This window comes from Alligator mississippiensis, chromosome 2, assembly GCF_030867095.1.
Source record: "Alligator mississippiensis isolate rAllMis1 chromosome 2, rAllMis1, whole genome shotgun sequence".
NCBI classification, from domain to species: Eukaryota; Metazoa; Chordata; order Crocodylia; family Alligatoridae; genus Alligator; species Alligator mississippiensis.
The window spans coordinates 180,704,742-180,726,359 of record NC_081825.1 but is presented as its reverse complement, the minus strand read 5'-3'; the positions used below and the strand labels follow the sequence as shown (position 1 = coordinate 180,726,359).

Sequence of the window (21,618 nt, the reverse complement as noted above, 5' to 3'; positions counted from 1 at the left end):
TGCAATTTTGGTTCCAATTCTTTCAGAGTTTTAGGATGGGGATTACCTGGTCCCCCTGCCTAAATACATTACACTTGTGGTACCATTTTCCTACAACATTTTCCCCTATGTTTCGGATATAAGATCCAGATGGTTGGTGCACTCTTGACATCAAGAAATTCCAAGTCTCCTCTGTATTCAAAAGCCAAAACTCTTCAGTCCAGCTGACTTTATTATTAAGTTACCTGTATCAAATGTTGACCTTTTGAAATCAAGAACCTTAGCCACAGGCCTACTTTATTTATCTTTCCCTGTGTACAACCTTTCAAATCATAACAACTCATGATTGCTGAATTCTAGGTCATTTTCTACAAGCAGCTCATTTATAATGTCGTCACTACAGTCCAAAACAAAGTCTAAGATAGTATAATCTCTTACTCATTTAGTGATTTTTATTTAAGAAATCTGTTCAGTCATTGTATCTGTGCTTATCTGTGCCATACCATCTTGCTTGCCACCAGACAACTTTGAGGTAAAAAGACTGCTCTTTTATCCAAGCCAAATTTGGACAAAATGAACTATTTAAACCAGGAGATTTTGCAACACCTTAGCTCTCCTGTGAAACATGAATTTTCAATTCCACCTAGGAGAAAGTTTACAATCTTTGCATTTTCCTGTGCCTGAAGAAGGGTGTATACACCTGAAAACTTGCAAATAATGTTTTTGTGTGTGTGCAAATATCTAGTTGGTCTAATAGAAGATATCACCTCTGCCACAAGTTCTGATTCCTTTCGCCTGCAGACCAATATGGCTACAGCTTGTATCCCTGATACCATTATTGGTAGCATTTATCTCTACTCTATAGGCCTGGTTATACAGCTTAGATTCATAGATTCATTGATGTTAGGATCGAAAGGGACCTCAATAGATCATCGAGTCCGACCCCCTGCATAAGCAGGAAAGAGTGCTGGGTCTAGATGACCCCAGCTAGATACTCATCTAACCTCCTCTTGAAGACCCCCAGGGTAGGGGAGAGCACCACCTCCCTTGGGAGCCCGTTCCAGACCTTGGCCACTCGAACTGTCAAGTTCTTCCTAATGTCCAATCTAAATCTGCTCTCTGCTACCTTGTGGCCATTGTTTCTTGTAACCTCCGGGGGCGCCTTGGTGAATAAATACTCACCAATTCCCTTCTGTGCCCCCGTGATGAACTTATAGGCAGCCACAAGGTCGCCTCTCAACCTTCTCTTGCGGAGGCTGAAAAGGTCCAGTTTCTCTAGTCTCTCCTCGTAGGGCTTGGTCTGCAGGCCCTTAACCATATGAGTGGCCCTTCTCTGGACCCTCTCCAGGTTATCCGCATCCTTCTTGAAGTGTGGCGCCCAGAATTGCACGCAGTACTCCAACTGTGGTCTGACCAGCGCCCGATAGAGGGGAAGTATCACCTCCTTGGACCTATTCGTCATGCATCTGCTGATGCACGATAAAGTGCCATTGGCTTTTCTTATGGCTTCGTCACACTGCCGACTCATGTTCATCTTGGAGTCCACTAGGACTCCAAGATCCCTTTCCACCTCTGTGCCACCCAGCAGGTCATTCCCTAGGCTGTAGGTGTGCTGGACATTTTTCCTCCCTAGGTGCAGCACTTTGCATTTCTCCTTGTTGAATTGCATTCTGTTGTTTTCTGCCCACTTGTCCAACCTGTCCAGGTCTGCTTGCAGCTGTTCCCTGCCCTCCGGTGTGTCCACTTCTCCCCATAGCTTTGTGTCATCTGCAAACTTGGACAGAGTATATTTCACTCCCTCGTCCAAGTCACTGATGAAGACATTAAAGAGTATTGGTCCAAGGACCGAGCCCTGCGGGACCCCACTGCCCACACCCTTCCAGGTTGAAACTGACCCATCTACCACGACTCTCTGGGTGCGACCCTCCAGCCAATTTGCCACCCACTGGACTGTGTAGTCATCCAAGTCACAGCCTCTTAACTTGTTCACCAGTATGGGGTGGGATACCGTATCGAAGGCCTTCCTGAAGTCTAAGTATACGACATCCACCCCTCCTCCTGTGTCCAGGCATTTCATAACCTGGTCATAAAAAGAGTCTAGATTGGTCAGGCACGATCTGGCTGCCACAAACCCGTGCTGGTTTCCCTCAGCATAATTTGTCCTGTCGGGCTCTCACAAATGTGAGCCTTGATAATTTTTTCAAAGACTTTGCCAAGGATGGAGGTGAGACTGACTGGCCTATAGTTGCCCGGGTCCTCCTTCCTCCCCTTTTTGAAAATGGGGACCACGTTGGCCCTTTTCCAGTTCTCCAGGACTTGGCCCGTGCGCCACGAGCGTTCAAATATTCCCGCCAGTGGCTCTGCAATGACGTCAGCCAGTGCCTTCAGCACCCTCGGATGGAGCTCATCCAGGCCTGCCGACTTAAAGGCATCCAGTTCTTCCAAGTGACTCTGCACCATCTCAGGGTCTACGCATGGAAGTCTGGTGCCTTGCTGCTGCCTCTCTACAACCCCAGTGAGAGACTTGTCGTGCCCCTCACTTAGGAACACTGAGGCAAAGAACTCGTTGAGGAGTTCAGCCTTGTCCCCCCTGTCCGTCACTAATTGTTTCTGCCCATTTAGCAGGGGTCCTATTCCACCCTGGGCCTTCCTTTTACTCCCTATATATCTAAAAAACAATTTCTTCTTGTCCTTTACTTGGGATGCCATCCTCAGCTCCATGGTAGCTTTGGCCCGTCTAACTGCCTCCCTACAAGCACGAGCAGAGGAGGTATATTCATCTTTGGTGATCTCTCCCTGTTTCCATTTTTTATGTGCTCCCCTTTTGGCCCTTAGGCTGCCCTGGATTTCTGCGGTCAGCCAGGGAAGCCTCCTGGCCCCTTTCCCTTTTTTGCCTCGCTCAGGGATCGTCTTGCTTTGTGCCCGAAGGATCGTTTCCTTAAGGCACAGCCACCCTTCTTGGGCTCCCATCACTTCAAAACTCCTACTCTGCAGTGTGTCCTTGACTAATCACCTGAGTTCATTGAGATCAGCTTTCCTAAAGTCTAGCACTTTCACCCTACTAGTTACCTTACCAACTCAACGTCTTATGGTGAATTCTATTATTAGGTGATCACTGTCCCCCAGATGGCTACCAGATGGTGTTCATATCGATCTGGAGGTCCCCTACCATGTCATCCCCCGTTGCCAATACCAGATCCAGTATGGCATTCCCCCTAGTGGGACCGTGTACCTCCTGTGTCAGGTGGAGGTCCTGTACGCAGGTTAGAAACCTGCGTGAGCGGTGGGACTTTGCCGTCTGTGACTCCCAGCAGATGTCCGGGTAGTTTAGGTCCCCCATGACTACCGCCTCTTTAGCTTTTATGGTTTCCGAGAGTTGCCTCAGGAGCCCCGAATCTCTTTCTTCCCCTTGATGTGGGGGTCTGTAGCAGACCCCTACCACCAAATCCCTTTCTCCTTGCCCCCCATGTAGCCTAACCCACAATCCTTCTACTTCCTCATCTTTGGATTCTGTCTTGATGAGGGTTGATGTATATTGCTCACTGACATAGAGCGCAAACCCCTTTGAGACGGGGCAAGAGGCATATGCGGAAATGAAAAAATGTTCCCCGTGCTGCAAACTTGCAGCATGGGAAGAAAATTAGACCCCCTGGATGCAGGGGGTCAAAAAAAATAAAAGCTCCACAGAAAAGTGGAGCAAGGCACGGTCCCAGACCGTGCCTGGAGCCAGCAGGGAGTCAGTCCTCCAGAAGAGATGCTCTGGTTTCGGCTAGAGCATCTCCTTGGTGCTCTTGCTGCCCCAGGCCCCCAGCACTGTCCAGGGTAAGCAGGGGAATGGGGGTGGAGGGGGTTCATGGGTGTGGGTGGGTGTAAGGGGTGGCAGCAGGATGTGGGGGGGTTTGGGGACTGGTGGGGGAGGATGTCCCCAGGAGCTGCGACTCCCGGAGCCATGTGACCTGCTCCAGTGCAAAGAAAGACTAGCGAGCCACACAGGGCTGGGCCAGCTCCCGCCATCCCCGCAGGAATAGTGGGGCAGAGGTGGGAACCGGTGCAGCACACAGGGACTGCATGCCAGGTCCAGCCAGGTCCTGCCAGCCCTGGGGCTGCTTGTGCTGCCTGGCTGGGCCCCAGCAACAGCACAAGCAGCCCCAGGGCCAGCACATTGTCCCCGAGAGCTGATAGCCATCAGCAGTAGGCTCAGAGCGCCCCGCTCCCAGTGCTGCTGTGAAAGGTAAGTTATGGGCCCTGGATGGGGGGGGCTGGGGCCCTGGGCAGGGGGGCTTGGGCCCTGTAGGGGATAGGGATTGTGGCCCTCCAGGGGGAACTGGCCCCCATGTATTTGCTGGGTGGGGGGGACTGCACCCTGTGGGCGACAGGGGACCCACCCCACCTGAGCAGCCCCCACAGCAATTGCCCCACACCTACCCATACACCTTCCCCCACACCCTTTCTCACCCCCTTCCTGCAAACACCACATCCCTCCATCACACACCCATCATGTGCGAAGAAAACCAACAGCCCACATCAACACATATAGGTATTTAGATTGTATTTTGTCATGATGATAGACACACTGGTAGGCTTCCAAATTGCTTTAACATGGTAAATATACCAATAAAGCATTGCCCAGCTGATCACTGTCTCTCTCTCTCTCTAGATATGTTGGCTAGCACGATGCAAGAAAGAGACTTGGGAGTCATCATTGACCACAAGATGAACATGAGCCTGCAGTGTCATGCTGCGGCCAGTAAAGCGACCAAAACGCTGGCTTGCATCCATAGATGCTTCTCAAGCAAATCCCGGGACGTCATTCTCCCCTTGTACTCAGCCTTAGTGAGGCTGCAGCTGGAGTACTGCGTCCAGTTTTGGGCTCCACAATTCATAAAGGATGTGGAGAAGCTTGAGAGAGTCCAGAGAAGAGCCACACGCATGATCAGAGGTCAGGGAAGCAGACCCTACAATGACAGGCTGAGAGCCCTGGGGCTCTTTAGCCTGGAAAAGCGCAGGTTCAGGGGTGATCTGATGGCCACCTACAAGTCAATCAGGGGTGACCACCAGTATCTGGGGGAACGTTTGTTCACCAGAGCGCCCCAAGGGATGATGAGGTCGAATGGTCATAAACTACTACAAGACTGTTTCAGGCTGGACATAAGGAAGAATTTCTTTACTGTCCGAGCCCCCAAGGTCTGGAACAGTCTGCCACTGGAGGTGGTTTAAGCGCCTACATTGAACACCTTCAAGAGCAAACTGGATGCTTATCTTGCTGGGATCCTATGACCCCAGCTGACTTTTTGCCCTTTGGGCAGGGGGCTGGACCCGATGATCTTCCAAGGTCCCTTCCAGCCCTAATGTCTATGAAATCTATGAAAATATTAAATGTATGCGTGTGCATGTGTGTGTAGAGTGGTCTTTTGTTTTAATTGTGGAAGAACATGGATTTTGGAGTATTTTTAAAAATGGATTTGGGATGCTGCTGCAGCAGTTCAGCTGGCATAAGGGGTAGTGTCCCCAGGTATTAACTGGCTGGGCCCCAGAAGCGCCTGAGAGCGAGTAGACCCCAAGCTGCTTGCCAGGGCAGCTTTTTGTGTGGATGAGGCCAGGACAGGGCAACTTTTTATACTGCTGGTGACAGCACAGCACCGGGCTCTAGCTCCCCCTGGCTGCAGATCCAGGAGGAGCCAGGCAGGGTTATTTTGCCCCAAGTGGCACAGTTTGCTCCACAACAAAGTGCATGTCTGAGCACGTGTGCTGAGGCAAAAAGCCCGGTTCAAATTTGCACCACTTCTATTTGAGCTGCTGCAAATGCACGTGCATGCATGTGTGGACATGCCCCATAAGTGTATTCTACCAAAAGTGAGCAACATGCAACATGTGTGCGGTGAGGTATCCAAATACAAACTGGGAAACCAGATGTCTTTGGGATATGAATATTTTCATTTCTATGTTACCAGTTTGGCTTCAGATAAAATTATTACTAGAGATGAGCAAGGGAGACTCGTTTAGCTCTACCAGCATTCAAGGAACCTTACTTTATCTCCAGCAGCAGGGGGCAATGCTTCTGGAGCAGATTGGATGGATAGCTGGGGGATCACGGTTTGTGGCCAGATTTATGACAATATACCTCAGAAATGAAATTCTGAGGCTCCTTGCCCACCTGCCGCTGAATACTTTCAAACCAAAAACAATAGGAAAGATATTGAAAAACATAGAGAGAAGGCTTGTTCCCAGACACGGCACTGTAGTACCACACAAATAACAGCCCCATGGTGACAGCTTGTACTCAAAGAGAAGAGACTGAGACCAGAGGGCTAGAAGATGTGACCTTGTTCTGCCTGCCTTTACATATCACTCCTTAAATAGCTTAGCAGTAATAGTCTGGGTCTGCTCCATCTGTGCAGAAAGCGGCGGAGGGACAGGGTATCACTGACTAATTTATAAGAAACATATGGTATAAATGGAAACAGACTCTGATTTCCCTCTGAAACACTAGACAGTTGCCTTGGGGGTAAAAAAAAGATAATGATCTAGGTTTGATTAAAAACCCCCTACTATAGGCATGAGAAAGCTGGTCCCCTGACTAGGAGTCAGAGGCTTTCATAAACAAAGTATTATTGTTCTGGTACAGGTTTACATCTTTTTGCCAGACAGTCCACTGTATGAATGGGAGCCCACACATCTACTGCCATTGCCTCTGTCTGGCAGGAAAAGCTTGATATAGACCTTGCTGCCAGTTCCCCACCTCCGTTCCTTGGCTGCATTGTTGCTATAGTGTAGGTACCCAGTGACCCTCCACAGTGCCATACCTAGACTCCTGGTGGTCCTGGGCAGACTTTTAGTATCAGGTCCCCCTTTGCCAGAGATAATGATAATAATAATCAAACAACAGAAAAAAATTACTATTTAGACATATAAACTAAATTTGTGGAAATAAAAATGCAGGATTAGGTATATGTATATGCACAATATTAAAATTCTTTTTTGCAGTTGTAATTTTTTTTTCTCCATTTTTGGGCCCCCTTTCTGTCTGGGGCCCAGGCGGCTGCCTGGTTTGCTCATGCCTGTGTCCAGGTCTGACCCTTCATCAGGATTGAGGCCCCTGTGCAAGGTGCAGCACAAACACACAAGCAGAAGCAATTCTTACTGTGAAAGAGCTTTCTGGTCTAATTCTTCTGGAACACATACCAAGGAGTTACATGTCAGCATGGCTTAACAATGCTGTATATGATCCCATACATGCCAAAGGACAGCACATCTGCCAGCACTGCTCTGAGTTCCTTTGGAGGGTGGGTTTTTTTTCAAATGTTCTCCACCTAGTATTTTACCATGGCAATGGCTAGATTTCCCAAAAAAGCTCCACGAAGATGGAAAAGCTCTATGCTGTATTACTGGCAACAATGTTCCAAAACAGAAGAGAGCTCATAAATATTCAGCTTTCAGTGAAGCCAACTGCCCGCCATCTCCTGTTGATCACTGCAGGGCTTGCTAGGTATTCCACCCTTTTAAAATTGAGTAATTTATTTAGGCTGCTAAATATGTGTTTAAGAACCTAATTTTAGGCACCCACTTTCTGAATGTCTGGTTTGGCTCTTTTTGTTAACACCTGGTGCTCTGGTATACCTGGTCGTAACACCTACCATTGGTAAATCTAGGACTTAGGCTACTGTTTGCCAATTCAGTAGACTAATTTGCTTGTTCCATGTGGGGATATAGCTTACTCTAGATGTTACTGAATAGAAAGCCATGCTGCAAGGATTATGTCACAGTGCGCTGTGGGTGGGTAGCAGGGCTGTGTGAAGCTTTGGCAGCCTATTTGATTTGGAGGAGATTCAGCCTGATTCAGGGACTGAATCTGCGAATCCAAATCAAATTGGAAAACCAATTAAAAGGTCTGAATCAATTTGAAGCATCCGAATCAATTCAGAAAAGCTTCGGAAAAGATTCAGATGATTTGGCGATTCAGCTGCCTCCAGCTGGCAAGTATGTTGGGGTTGGGGGGAGGTAAGGGATGTGGGGGAGGGCGGGATTGGGGCTGGGGCAAGCTGCACAGCCAGGGAAGGGAGGGGAGCAGTGGGGGGGGGGAGGGGTGCATCGGATGCGGGTGTGGCAGCACTTGGAGCAGGGGCTCTCCCCTGCTGCCACTTGTTCACCCAGGGTGGGGGCAGGCGGGATGCAGACACGGTTCGTTCTGGGCAGAAGGGGGCAAGCAGCAGCAGGGCAGAGCCCCTGCTCCCAGTGCGACTGCACCTGTATCCCGTGGCCCCCGTGCTGGCTGGGCAAGCACCAGCAGGGCAGAGCCCTGGCTCCCAGCATTGATGCGGGCACAGCAGCGCTGGGAGTGGGGGCTCTGCCCTGATGCTGCTTGCCCAGAATGAGCACCCAGAATGAGCCATGCCTGCATCCTGCCCCCCACCCCCCTGCCCTGGCTGGGCAAGTGGCAGTAGGGCAGAGCCCCTGCTCCCAGCACTGCCACACCTGCATCCCACGCTCCTCCTGCCCCCCTCCTTGAGTAACATGCCCCCTGCCCCGGCTGGGCAGCTTACCCAGAGCGAGCCGCATCTGCATCAGCATTGGGAATGGGGACTCTGCACTGCTACCACTTGCCAGCTGGTGCAGGGGGGTGCAGGATGCACTGATGCAGGCGTGGCTCACTGATGCTGGTGCTGATGCAGGCATTGGCTGATGCTGGTGCTGATGCAGGCACGGCGCTCTCCGGGCAGAAGGGGGCAAGTGGCAACAGGGCATAGTCCCTGCTCCCAGCGCTGTTGCGCAAACATCAGCACTGGGAGCAGGGGCTCTGCCCTGCCGCCACTTGAAAAGCAGGTATGGGGGGGTTCAGGATGCGGGTGCAGCAGCACTAGGAGTAGGGGCTCTGTCCTGCTGCTGCTTGCCCCCTTCTGCCTGGAGCAAGCTGCACCCGCATCCCGCCCCTTCCTCCCGCCCCAGCTGGGCAAGCAGCAGCAGGGCAGAGCCCCCACTCCCAGCACTGTTGCGCCTGCATCCCACGCCCCACCCTTTCCGAATAATGCACCCTCCCACCCTGGCTGGACAGTTTGTCCCAGCCCCAATCCCTCCCTCCCTCTCCCACGACCCTTCCATCTCTCCTCCCCCAACCCCAACAGACTTACCAGCTGGAGGCAGCTGTGTCCGTTGCATGTTTAGTCTACGGCCGAATCTCCGAAGCAGCATTGAATCTTTTGGATCTGATTCAGTTGAATCAAATCGGGACAGTAATTCAAATCTACAAATCAAATCACTGTCCCCCAAATTGGCCGAATCTGAAGCGAATACTTGCCACTTCGCACAGGCCTAGTGGCTAGGTCTGGGAGTCATTCAGGCTTCAAGAGGCCAACCAGGGTCAGGAGAAATAAACAGAATCCAGGGCCAGGTCAGGAAGCCAGGAGGTCAGTCCAAGCACTGGGTCCAGGAAGAAATTGAGTTGGGAAGATGGAGGGTCAGGCAGAGTGCAGAGTCAGAGGGCCAGCTGGGTTAAGTAACCAAGAGACTAAGCAGAGAACAGGGTCTAGGAATAAGCCAAATTAGCAAGCCCAAGGATCAGATGGAGCACAGAGTCAGAGGACAAGCCAAGTCAGGTAGCCAGGAGATAAAGAAGAAAGCAGGCAGGCACAAGTTATAAGGAGCAACAAGATGGTCTGGGTAAAAGTTAAGCCCTTTGCTCCTTCTCTCAGGGCCAGGGTTTTATCTGGGAGAGAGTGAAGGGTCAGCTGACCCTCACTGACTGCTCCCATGGCAGGGAGTCGGTGGGTGGCCAGACCAGGATGGAGTTTCTGGTCAGCTTTGCTCAGACTCAATGGTCAGCTGGAGAGGTGGCAGACCAGGGTGAGAGGCTGATCTGGGCAGGCCAAGGCCCTCCATTCAAGGCTGCAGCCTGACAGCCTGGCCCTAATTGCCTCAATGGGGGAGTGCCTCCAATTGGCAAATGACTTAACGATTCTCACACTGGCTAAGTCCATCTCTCACTAGGAGCTATTTTTAAAGCAGGAGAAAGGAACTGATAAACAGCAAAACCATAGTTTAATTAGAAAAACGTGGTTGAAAACAGCATCCAAAATTAAGGCTGCCCAACACTTCCCATTTTATGATCTTTTTTCAGTTTCTCTCAACTCTTAACTCTGCCAGCCTCAAACTGTTTAGGCTGAAGTTTTTTGTACTGGGAGCCTGCCACAAGCTGAATATCTTCAGTGTGTTTCCACAAAAATAGCTCAGTCATTTAGGGGAACAAAAGAAGAGGAAAACATGGTGGTCTGCACATGCAAACAAATTAGTTGTAAGAATTTATTTTAATTCCCCATGTAGTGAGTGGAAATTGGGCTGGGGCAGTAAGGAACAGGGGTGGATTTGGTGTCAGAAGCATGCTTTTTGCTGTTCTGAGAAAAAAATCTGAGCCAGATGCATAGGAGGATCCTGAAAAGTACTGATGGACCATCAGCATCTTTAGGCATCAAGATACCTTAAACATCTGGCCCTAATGTTTCTCAAATGGGCATAAAAAATTAGTGAACCCTTCTGACCTTAATCTCTCTGGGCATGTCTACATGTGCATTTTAATGCACAGTAGACTATTCACTGCGCATTAAAGCATTATGTAAAAACTGTGACATTATGCTAATGTGTAGTAAAACAGTCTACTGTGCATTGTCACTAAAATACATGCACATGTGCTACTGCACATTAGCACAGCCTAACGTGCATTAATTTAGTCCCTCATGTCAGAGGTACTAAATTTAATTCACATTAGACAAGCCTCATTAATGCACACGTAGACGCACCGCACCCTCTATGTATTACTTCTGTGAAACATGGCTGAATTTAGCCCCTCACCTCATAGGATTGTTATGAAACTAAGTTACTGTTTGCAAGGAAGCTATAGGGGAAAAAAAACTCCATAAGGAAATTAATCATTCTGTCTTACAAATCAGGCTTGAGTTGCTTGCAGTGAATGCCAAGGGCCACATATGGAACAATGAGGACAAAACAAAATATTAACCAGCTGCTGCTCCTTCAGCTAACCCTGTCTGCCCTGTACTCTGAGAGAGGCAGGGGTTTTGTATGGAAAAACGTCATACTGTGAGAGCATGTAATCATCAAGCAGGCGCATACAGCATCTGAACGAGAGTTTCTCAGGGCCCTCTCATCAGCGTCAGAATGAGCTCCTTTTAAGGGTGTGTTTGGAAAGGCCAGCCATAGACTCCTGGGTTTGGCTCTTCTAAAGCAGCTTTTAAATAAGAAAAAGTGAGCTGTAAAACAATATTAAATTAGAGCTGAATGCTGCTCAGAGCTGGTACTGTCAGGAGGAAGTTTAGCCAAGTGCAGCATAAGGAGCCAGAAATGTCAAAGAGCACGAATGCCCCTGCACACATAGGACTCTAATGGCATCCTCCATCCCCCTGCTAGTGACTGCTTTTCTTGTGGTCATGGCTCCTATAAGTCCTTGGATGCCTCGTGCCACAGAAAAAGTGAGGGGAAGCTCAGAGATATGCAAAGGCAATAGGTTACACCTTCACATCAAACTCCGAACTCAAGATTAGACTCAGGAAAAAAAACACAATACAGGATAATATGGTTAAAATTGGCTCTAACTCCATTTACGGTCTTCTGTCCTTCAGGCTCTCTGTCCCCTTGTTGATGAGAGAAACAACACTGTCTTTATAAAGTTAGGTTGATCACCCTTTCTCAAGTGCTTTCCATCAGGACGTTTTTAAGGTTGCACCTCCAGAATAACCCTGGCTCCCCCTTTGAGGGCCTGAGTCAACAGTCCCACCTAGTTTCTTTAAGAAGGGTAGTTTGGACTCCTCTCAGAGATCTTGAAGCATCAGCCACTTCCATTTACCCCAGTGGGCTGAACAGGGCTCTCTTGAGATGGCATAAAACATCACTCAGCATTGCTGGCTCTTCCGTTGTAGGCATGGCTCTGCAAGATGGCTCTGGACAGGGCCAAACAAATCTTGTTCTTTGCGTTCCTGGCCAAAGAGACCCTAGTACTCAGAGGCGTATACCTTAGGTCAGCAGAAAAGAGCTGCTGCTAGCGGGGAGGTGTCTTGCAGTGTGGCTAGCAGCTATGGGGTCAACACAGCAGCTACCACCAATTCAAGTGATAATATGAAACCTTTACTTCAGTGGAGAAAAAAAGGGGTTGTGGGGGCAGGTAAGAGGGTTAACTCTCTGGCTGCTGGCCACACCAACACTTCCCTCTGCAGCAGCAACATGTCTTGCTTCCATTCCAGTGCTCCCCCTTATTCAGCACCCAGGGCCTTGGTCACCCACCCCTACTTATGCTAGTGGTAGTACCAGTGGGATTGTAGGGAAAGCCCAAGGAGGATCCAGAGATGCAGCACAAAGCAAGCATATGCTACTGCCTGAGGAAAGATGGTAGTTGGTGCTGTTCTGTTTGCTTCCTTACTGACCCCAGATCCATGCCTGATAAGAGATGCATGGCCATCCACTGGTATAAGATTTCACTGACTTCAATGAAGCTATGCAGGGGTTGGCAATCTATGGACCATGGGATGGATCCAACCCGCAGGGTGATTTTATCCAGCCTGCAAAGTTGGGGGGCTTTGGCAGTGTTTCTGAGGTGGTGGGGCTTCAGCAGCATTTCTGAGGTGGGGAGTGGTGATTATGGCTCCAGCTCTGTTTCTAGTGACAGCAGTGCAGGCCTGATTGGAAGTACCCCATGCTGTGAGCTAAGTTCCATTAAAATAGTCTCCACTGCAAAATGTCCCTAACCCTTGAGCTATACTATTTATAGCAGTCAAGGATCAAGCCCAACACCTGGAGGAGACACTGCTGGTACTCAATCACACCACATGACAAGTAGAGTAGTGCCACAGTGCATCCTGAGGATGGCTGGCACAACCTGTTCTAGTTCATACAAATCACTTGCAGCCCTGAAGGTTCTGGCATCTTGTCAATGAGCTAGGCATGCCTTGGATGCCTTCAGCACAGAGTGAAGCAGCTCTTTGAAATACAGCCCCAAAGGAACTGGATACATATGGATTTCCTGGCTAATTTTTTTTAAAAGGTTATTGGTTTTTTTTTAATTCCCTAGTTAATTCCTGTTAACAGTACAGGCGACCCTCGCCATTTGCAGGGGATACGTTCTCGTGATCCCCATGAATGGCAAAATCCGTGAATAAGGCACCACGTTCATGAGCGCAGTCTGTGTTCATGAACACAGCGCCCACAGTGGCTGGGGGAGGAGGGGAGTCCAGCTCTGGCAGCGACGGCGGGAGCCCGGCGGTGGTGGTGGGAGCCCAGCAGCAGCAAGCACGGAGCTCCTGAGGAGCTCCTGTAAGTGTATAAAGTGTACTTAAAATGTGGTTTTGGCATTCGTGAATATTTGAAACCATGAATGCTGAACCCGCAAATAGTGAGGGTTTCCTGTAAATCAAACACCTTTGATACAGAATAAAATATGGTACCAACAAAAAGCCTGAGGCTGTGCCCTGATATAGCACAGTATGGTTTTCAGCAACTTGCTGTTGGAGTTAACAGATCACACACATTCCTCTTGCTTTAATGATAGGGACTGCTTTTGCCTTCATAAAATTAATGCAGAATGGTCTGAGATACAAATAGATCATAAAAAATAAAAAGATTACCAACTGCATCTGGAATGAAGAAGTTGTAGCCAAGGAGACTGTAGTGAAGCACAGAAGGAATAATGCTCTTCAGACCAGCATAACTCCAGTCCGATTGAAGTGAGGACATTTGAACGAAGAGTGGCAGGTGATTAGATCTAGGAGGAACAATGGCAGATGAGCAGCAAACCCCAGAAAGACTTGGAACTTTTCATCAATGTTTAGAAGCCAGGCTGGTTAGAAAGAGAAGGTCTGGCACTTTTTGTTAACAGGCTAGTACTGAGATAAGACTTCATCTACTTAATGCTTCTGGAGGCACCGGTTGCATAGCTGGCTTGCTCAGAGGTGATATCTAATAGCACAGTCATTCTCACCCTGGAGGTACCATACCAACCCTGACTCAGCCTCTTTTTTAGTAATTTAATCTGGCTAGGACAGAGATTTTCAATCTTTGTTCACTTGCAGACCCCTAAAAAATGTTGAATGGAGGTGCAGACCCCTTGGGAAATTTCAAATGGTGGTGCAGACCCCTTTGAATTGGAAGTGTGGCTATTCACATATTTTGATCATAGTCTTCTTTTGCAAACCCCTTAAACATAGTCTGCAGACCCTAGAGGTCTGCGGACCACATTCTGAAATAAGAAGATATCTAGGTAGTCTATGGGTTTTGAAAGTTTTCCCACTTACTTTGTTAGCCAGATAGAGTTTATTTCAGTCCTGCATGGATCTGGCTGCCTGTCTCTGGACAACCCCTAACTTGATTCACTCCAGGATGTTTATGTGACAGTTTCTCCCAAGTGCTGCATGGGCTTGCTGACTCTGGGCATCATGGCTATGTTCTCCAATATTCTTGCTCTCCCACCCAGTCCTTGAAGAGCTGAATTTTCTTCTTTCTCTAGGGTCAGCTGATGCCGGCCCCACTTTAATGGCACAACTGCAGTGAAATGATGGTAGCACAGCAGAGACGTATCTTAAGTTAGCTTTAAATTAGTCAGCTCAAGTACAGTCTAGCCACAGCAGCATGGAACTCAGCATGAGCTGCTAACTCTGCCTTAAAACCTGAACAAATCCTGGGCAGTTGGCTGACACCGAGCTCTTTCTTTCTCCAGCTATTGGTTTAAAACTAGTTTGGGTGATGCCTGTGCTGTATGGCCATCACAGCAACTACTGCAGCATAGACATCCTCAAATACTTCAAATAGGTCTTGGACGATCTCTTTGTTACCTTGGATTACCCACAGTCTTTATTCTGGAAATAAAGATTCTTGTCATCTGAGATCCTCTTTTCCAGATGAACTGGTTGCCTGGATACCATTTTGGACAGTTTTATCTGGTAACTTGTTAATCCCTTGCAGATCTGTGCAATTACTATTTGATATGTCAAAGAGTCACATGGATTGTGAACATTCTTAATTTGTTTGGCTTTTCATTGACATGCCTGGCATTAGACCAGCCTGTATGTTGTTTTCCATGTTTAAATAGGGTAATCCATGGCTTGTCAAAACCATCAAGTGAATTTTTTTTTTCTCGGACCACCAGACTACTGGAGTAAATGGATTTATCTCCTTAAATTCTCGTTTAAAAAACACTATACTCTGTATCCATTTGAGACTTTCCCCATTATGCACCTTATTCAATTATTTGGCATTATCAGGAAAGTTTGAACTAACTTAATGGGTGAGTATATCTATAGCCTATACACACACAGTGCTTTTATATTTACTGTTAGAAATGAGATATACAACATTTTTTTAATGCAAGTTGGAATAGTTACTTGCCTTTATGCCAATAATTTCTGTCCTGAATAAGACAGAAGCCTTAGTTTAATGTTATGAATCTTTTCTTTGCTTATAACAGTAGTTATTTCATGGAATAAACACTGCATTGCTCTCCAGTATCTGATCAGTGGTTTTCAACCTTTTTAGATCTGAGGCACCCCTCAATAGATTCAACACACCCCTTGGAAAAGGCCAGGTCTTAGTTTTCACTTGTTTTTTGTTGTTGTTTTGGGTTTTTTTACTACAGAAAAATAATAGAGCAATCCTTCTGTTACAAAGAACTCAGAAAGACCACAACAGATCAGAACATTTTTGATGCTTTGGACTTCTAGTTGAAACCTCTGGGCACCTATACACATTTCCGACACCTGCTCTGATGTGCTCTAATTAGAATGCGTCAGAACAGACTCGATTAACTGAGTCTGCTGGAGCATTCACGTGCATTCAGTGTCCCTGCATTGCAAAATGGCTGTGGGGACACTTTAACTAAAGCTTGTCAAATGAGCTTTAGTTAAATCACTCCCGCTGCCATTTTGAAGTGAGACGCTGAATACACAAGACACTGTGGGTGTTTTAATTAGAGCAGCTTCCGGGAGCCGCTGTAATTAAAATGCACCCCCCACACCCTGGAGCACATGTAAAGATGCCCAGGTTTATCTTGTAAATCATGTTTTTTCACTTCTCAGTGCCAATAACATTTCCTGGTACCCCATGACACCCTTAAAAGGATCTCAAGGTACACCAGCATGTCATAGCACCCTGGCTGAGAATCAGTGATCTACATTAAAGGGCTACAGGTAGACCATTAATGCTCAGTTGCATTTGTTAGTCTCAAACAGGAAATTCTAGACATGGCCGAGAGGGGTCTGAATCATAGCATCAGTGTGGCATGGATATTCCCGGCCTTAACTTTTCAATGCATCTTAAACATATATATATTTGACCAAATGCCAAACTATTCCTTAGCAATTGTTCTTATCTAATAGATAGATTGTTACTCGGATATCCTTCATTTCATATTTTCTTTTACTGACTTTAAGATGCAAGCACCAATTGCTTGTTCTCAGTTACATAACTAAAAGCTGAACCTGTATTTTATGAATTGTTTACCAAAACACTATAGCTTGGGTTATACCACTGACAAGATTTTTTTCATGTGGTTATTTTGTGCCCCATATACAAATCTCTCTGATAGAAACAGTGTCATAGCCCTCTGAAGTCCAGCTGGAACTTTTGTCAGTAAGTCAGTCACTTCTACATCAGTGAATTGGTCAGGCTTGACTATGAAGTCAAGCCTGACTAATCTGATTTTCTTCTGTGATAAGGTGACAAGGTCTGTGGATGGGGCGGGAGAAGTGGATGCAAAAAACCTTGACTTTCGCAAGGCTTTTGACACTATCTCCCATGACATTCTCATTATCAAGCTGAGGAAGTACAGACTAGATCAAAGGACTATAAGGTAGATACATAACTGGTGTTGCATCATCGTGCTCAATGAGTAGTCATCAACGGTTCAATGTTTAGTTGGAAGGAGATATAAATTAAGGTCACTCAGGGATCCATCCTGGGTCTGGTATTGTTCAACATCTTTGTTAAGGATTTGGATGATGGAACTAAGTACATATTTAACAAATTTGCAGGTGACAACATTGAATGGAGTTGTAGACAATTTGGAAAACAAGGCTAGGATCCAGAATGTCCTGAACAAACTGGAAAAACGGTCCACATTCAATCGGATGAGATTCAACAAGGAGAAGTCCAAAGTCCAGCACTTGGTTGAAATAACTGCATGCACAAATACAAATGTGGGGATAATTGGCTAGGCTGCAGTACTGCAGAGAAGGACCTGGGGATTACAGTAGACCATAAGCTGAATATAAGCGGATAATGTGCTCTTTTCAGCTTGCCAGGTGATCTTAACAGAAGTGTCACTTGCAAACCAAGGGAAGATTCTTCCACTTTATTCAGCACTGGTGCAGTCTCTCCTGGAGTACTGTGTCCAGCACAGAACTACAAAATTATTAAGGATCTGAGAAGCAAGACTTAATGTGTAAGGATCCTTTATTCTGGAGAAGAAAAAGCTAAAAGGGGATTTGATAACAGTCCTCAAATACATGAAGGGGGATTATAGGGAAAATGGAGATGGGAATTTCTCTGCGGCCATAGAGGACTGAACTAAGAGAAATGTGCTCAAGCTGCAGAAGAGGAAAGTTAGATTGGAGATTAGGAGGAACTTTCTGTCTACAAGGGTGGTCAGGCATTTCCAAAGATAGAAATTCCACAACCTCTTTAGATTTCCCTAGAAAGGTTGTGGACTCTCCCCGCTTGGAAATTTTCAAGAGCAGGTTGGCTAGACGCTTGGGTTGGATGCTTTAGTCAGGACTGATCCTGACTTGAGCACAGAGCTGGACTAGATGACCTTGTGAGGTGCCTTCCAGCCATACTTTCCTATGATCCTATGAATTAAAAAAAGAATGTTCCTCAAAAATAATAGTTGCCTGGATTCAAATAACTATATGACTGTACTCTAGATCTCTATAAATCCTCCTTAATGTCTCCAAGATCAGCTTCTCACATAGAATCATTAGACGCTTGTAAAAGTGTTGACCCTTACAGGTGGAGAAACATCACTGTTAGCTTTTTAGGTGCTTTCTCCAAAATTTCCATCATGAAGAGAAAAATATCAAGTAATTGTTTAAATGGATTTTGTTTCCCTGTGGGGAATCCCTTGATCTTGATCCTGCAAATCTGGTAAGCTCTGAGGAAGTAACTCCTCCTTTTTGGCTTTGATATAACTCACGTTTTGTAACCATGCTGGAATCTGGCTGGTTAGAGAGAAGGCACAGTGCTTTTATAAGCTGTACAAGCTATGCATTAGATTCAGCTTGTCTCAGCCCCTGCATTAAACCTGGTCTTTCTCTGAATGGTCATTAGCCTAGTCACTTCCTCAACAATACCATGATACTTATCTTTCCAGTACTTAGCAAAGTTTCTGTCATGTCTTTGTTATCTCCTTGTGTGCCAAACCCAAGGCCTGATCTCATGACCATTTGGTTTCATTCATTTCAGCAGGTATCAAACTGGGCCCTCAAAACACACATAGGAGACACAAGGTTTCTGGTGCCATAGTCACTGCAGCACATATGTAGGACCATAAGATCACCCAGGTGGTGCTTTTCAGGACATACAATTATGTCAAAAACCTTCAGACTTTACTTAAGCAAAACTCCCTTGAGTAAAGAGACTCCCTTGAGAGGAGGGGAAAAATATATCCAAGCTTCTGATGAGAGAGAAAATAGCAAGAAAAGGTAACTTCAAAATCGGCTTCAAGTTTCTCTTTTAAATATATATTTAAACAGATTTCTCTAAATCTGCTGTAGGGTTACAGGTGGGCAGAAGGTATGTGGTCTCCTTGACCATTCATAAGCATTGGCTAACAGTGAAAAAGTAAAAACAGGAGGCTAGTAAGCTGTTCCCATAACCTTGCACATATTTGCCCATCCATTTGTAGCTAGTCTTTTTCTGCTCCCAGAAGTCCTTCATAAACCATTACATTAATCCTCATTTTGCCTCTTGCCAAGCCTCTTGGGGTTGCAGCAGCAGCGATCTGAGTGTGTGGAGCCTGGCTGGCAACCAGAGCATGGCTATGGTCAGCCAGGCTCTGGTTTTAGGAGGTGCACACTGCTGCCATGTGCACCATGACACTTGATTTGGTGTGGGTGTTTTTAGATACTGGGATTTCCCAGTATCTAGTTTTGCTGCTACACTGCAAGTATGCAGCACAACCAACAGATTAACTTGCACCTCACCCATTTTGCAGCACCTCAAAAAGCTCTGAGGTGCTGCAAACCACACATTCCCACTCATAGCGATGTAACCTGTGTATTGAGAACAGAACTTGTTGAAATTTACTGACTGAAATAGGATTGTTCCAATTATTTTTTCCTTGTGAAAAAAACATTTTCAAAGTTTGGGACCAGAAAGTTTGAATAAAATTAAAAAAACTAAAAGCACATTTATGGAAAGGAACTGAAATCAGCAGAAGTTGAATCTCTGGCAGGCATTACTCCAGTAGATTCCAAAGTTTAGTTCCATAAGCCAAGACAAGAGGAGTCCGGCAGGTTGTACTCTGCTTAGCTAGCTGATTAGCTGATAAGATAACAAGCAACACCTATTAAATAAACCCCTTCCTATTGGGCAGGACATCCTGGCAGCATGGGTAGTAAGAAGTCTTGGAAGGGATGTTTTCAGATTGGCTGTATTAGTACTTCCCATAATAATAATGTGACTACAGTCTGGAAGGAACAACCAGTTGCTAGTGGCCAGATCCAACTGCCCTGACTTAAGTACAATCCTATCTCATCATGCTCAAGTCCCTGAAAAAGAGTTAACACAGAAGGTGAGTGGGTCGTCATACTATTTGCTGCTTTTTGTGACTTACCCCTAAGGCTAAGATGACTGCATGTTACCATTAACATTCTTTTGCTGCCTTAAGCAGGAACACATTTATGCCTGTAATTTGCAGAGTAGGATCCTTTCCAAAGTGTTTTTGTTCCCCTGTATGACAGAGATGACAGCTGTCATCAGCTCTTCCTTTTCAGCGGGAGATAAATAAGCCAACAAAGCCAACAGAGTTAGATTTTTTGCTGTGAATGGTGATCTGGGACTGAATCTCTCTCTCCATCTTATTCACCCAGAATCCCATGCAGCCACTAAAGAAGTGTTTCCCCTCTTCGGTTGCTGCAGTGGTTGCTCGTCTCTGTCCATTTTAACCCCTGATATCAGAGCCTCTTGCCCCCTGTTCCAGCCATCCTGCCTGCAGTGCAATAGGAGCAGTAAGCTGCTCTGGTAGCTTATTTTGCATTTTGAGTACTTCCCAAGACTTACCTTGTGCCAGCACTAATAATTGTTGAGTTCCCCAGTGTAGACGCCATCAGTGCTAAAATGCAGACGTATTTATCTCCTTCTAGTCCTCTGGGAGGATGGATTGCCTGCTCCAGAAACATGTTCCCTTCCCCACCTTCAAAGGTCACATATGTTGCTCCCAGTTTCTGCAGCAAAAGGCTCACCCTCTCCAGATACCAGCTCACTGCAGCATTGCTGGTGACATTCAGCCGGACAGAAAACTGCCCTTTCCATGTAGTTAGCAGAGGTGCCTGCAATATAACAAGAACTTCATGAGGCCAGGGTAAAGGTGTCAGGCAAATACTGGCACAAGTGCATCTGTGGTTGCATTACTGTGGTTGGAAGGCAACTGAGATGGCTCTCGATTGACAAACTGGTCAATTGTGAAAGTCAGGAAGAAATCCTTGCCCTTTATGTCATATAATGCTTCACCTGTAAATATTCATTGTTATTCATTCAAATTGCATTAAGCTTTAATCAGAGGGTTAACTCACATTTCAGTGCCCTGGACAGCGTGGGCAGGGGGGGAGGGAGGTAGAGGGGGAAGTGGGCACTTACCTCTTGGCATAGAAGCTGCTGCAGCAGGGCACACTCCATGGAGGCTGCAGGTTTGGTGCCCCCTCTGAATCAGTGCCTGTGGCTGGTGTCATGGTCACTTCCCCCTCCCAAAAGCTATGCTACTGGCTTTAATATTTTCTCCAAAAGCCAGTGGCTCAGGGCATGGCTGTCCAACATTTGGGCAACCTGGGGCCACAACCATGCAGGTTAACCCTTCTGCCCAGGCCTGCCACACACACAGCATGGGCAGCCCAGCTTCTCCCTACCACATATCCAACTTCTTCCCCCTCCACAACTGGGCACACCACACAGGCAGCTTCCCTCACACTGCATATGCAGCCTGGCTCCTTCCTTTGCTATGCAAAGAACATGGACACCTTGGAGCCCCTGCCATGCATACAGCTGGGCTCTACTACCTGCCCCCCTTCCCCTGCACCCATGAGCAAGGTCAGGAAGTGGGAGCTGGAGGAGGGACGGGGAGCCTGGGGACCCCAGCTGACACTGAAGCAGGAGCAATGGGGAGAGTGGCAGCTGGGCAGGAACCTGCAGGCTGCATGAACCTGTGAGCAACCAGTTGGACAGTGCTGCCTCAGGACTTTGTTCTGGATACGATTCTGGACAGACTGGACTATGCAGGCCATTTTTACTGGGAGTTAGGGGCCTGATCCAAAGCTCACTAAGGTCAAAGGGAGCCTTTTCCACTGAGTTCACTGAGTTTTGGATCAAACCTTAAGCACCTACCTGACTCTCCAGGTGCCAGGCATTACATCTGAAAGTCCCTTCCCCCTCTACTGATGCAAT

General features: G+C 47.0%; 1 protein-coding gene across 1 annotated transcript in view; it reads right to left on the bottom strand.

The window, feature by feature from the left end:
- The window catches only part of LOC102572547 (SITS-binding protein), an 87,859-nt gene that overhangs the window by 31,440 nt on the left and 34,801 nt on the right, over nt 1-21,618 (bottom strand). The window contains exons 6-7 of the mRNA XM_006264855.4: nt 20,242-20,510; nt 13,599-13,735 (exon numbers count right to left, since the gene is read on the bottom strand). Coding sequence (XP_006264917.2) covers nt 13,599-13,735; nt 20,242-20,510 — 406 coding nt within the window. The remainder of the gene's footprint in view (nt 1-13,598; nt 13,736-20,241; nt 20,511-21,618) is intronic.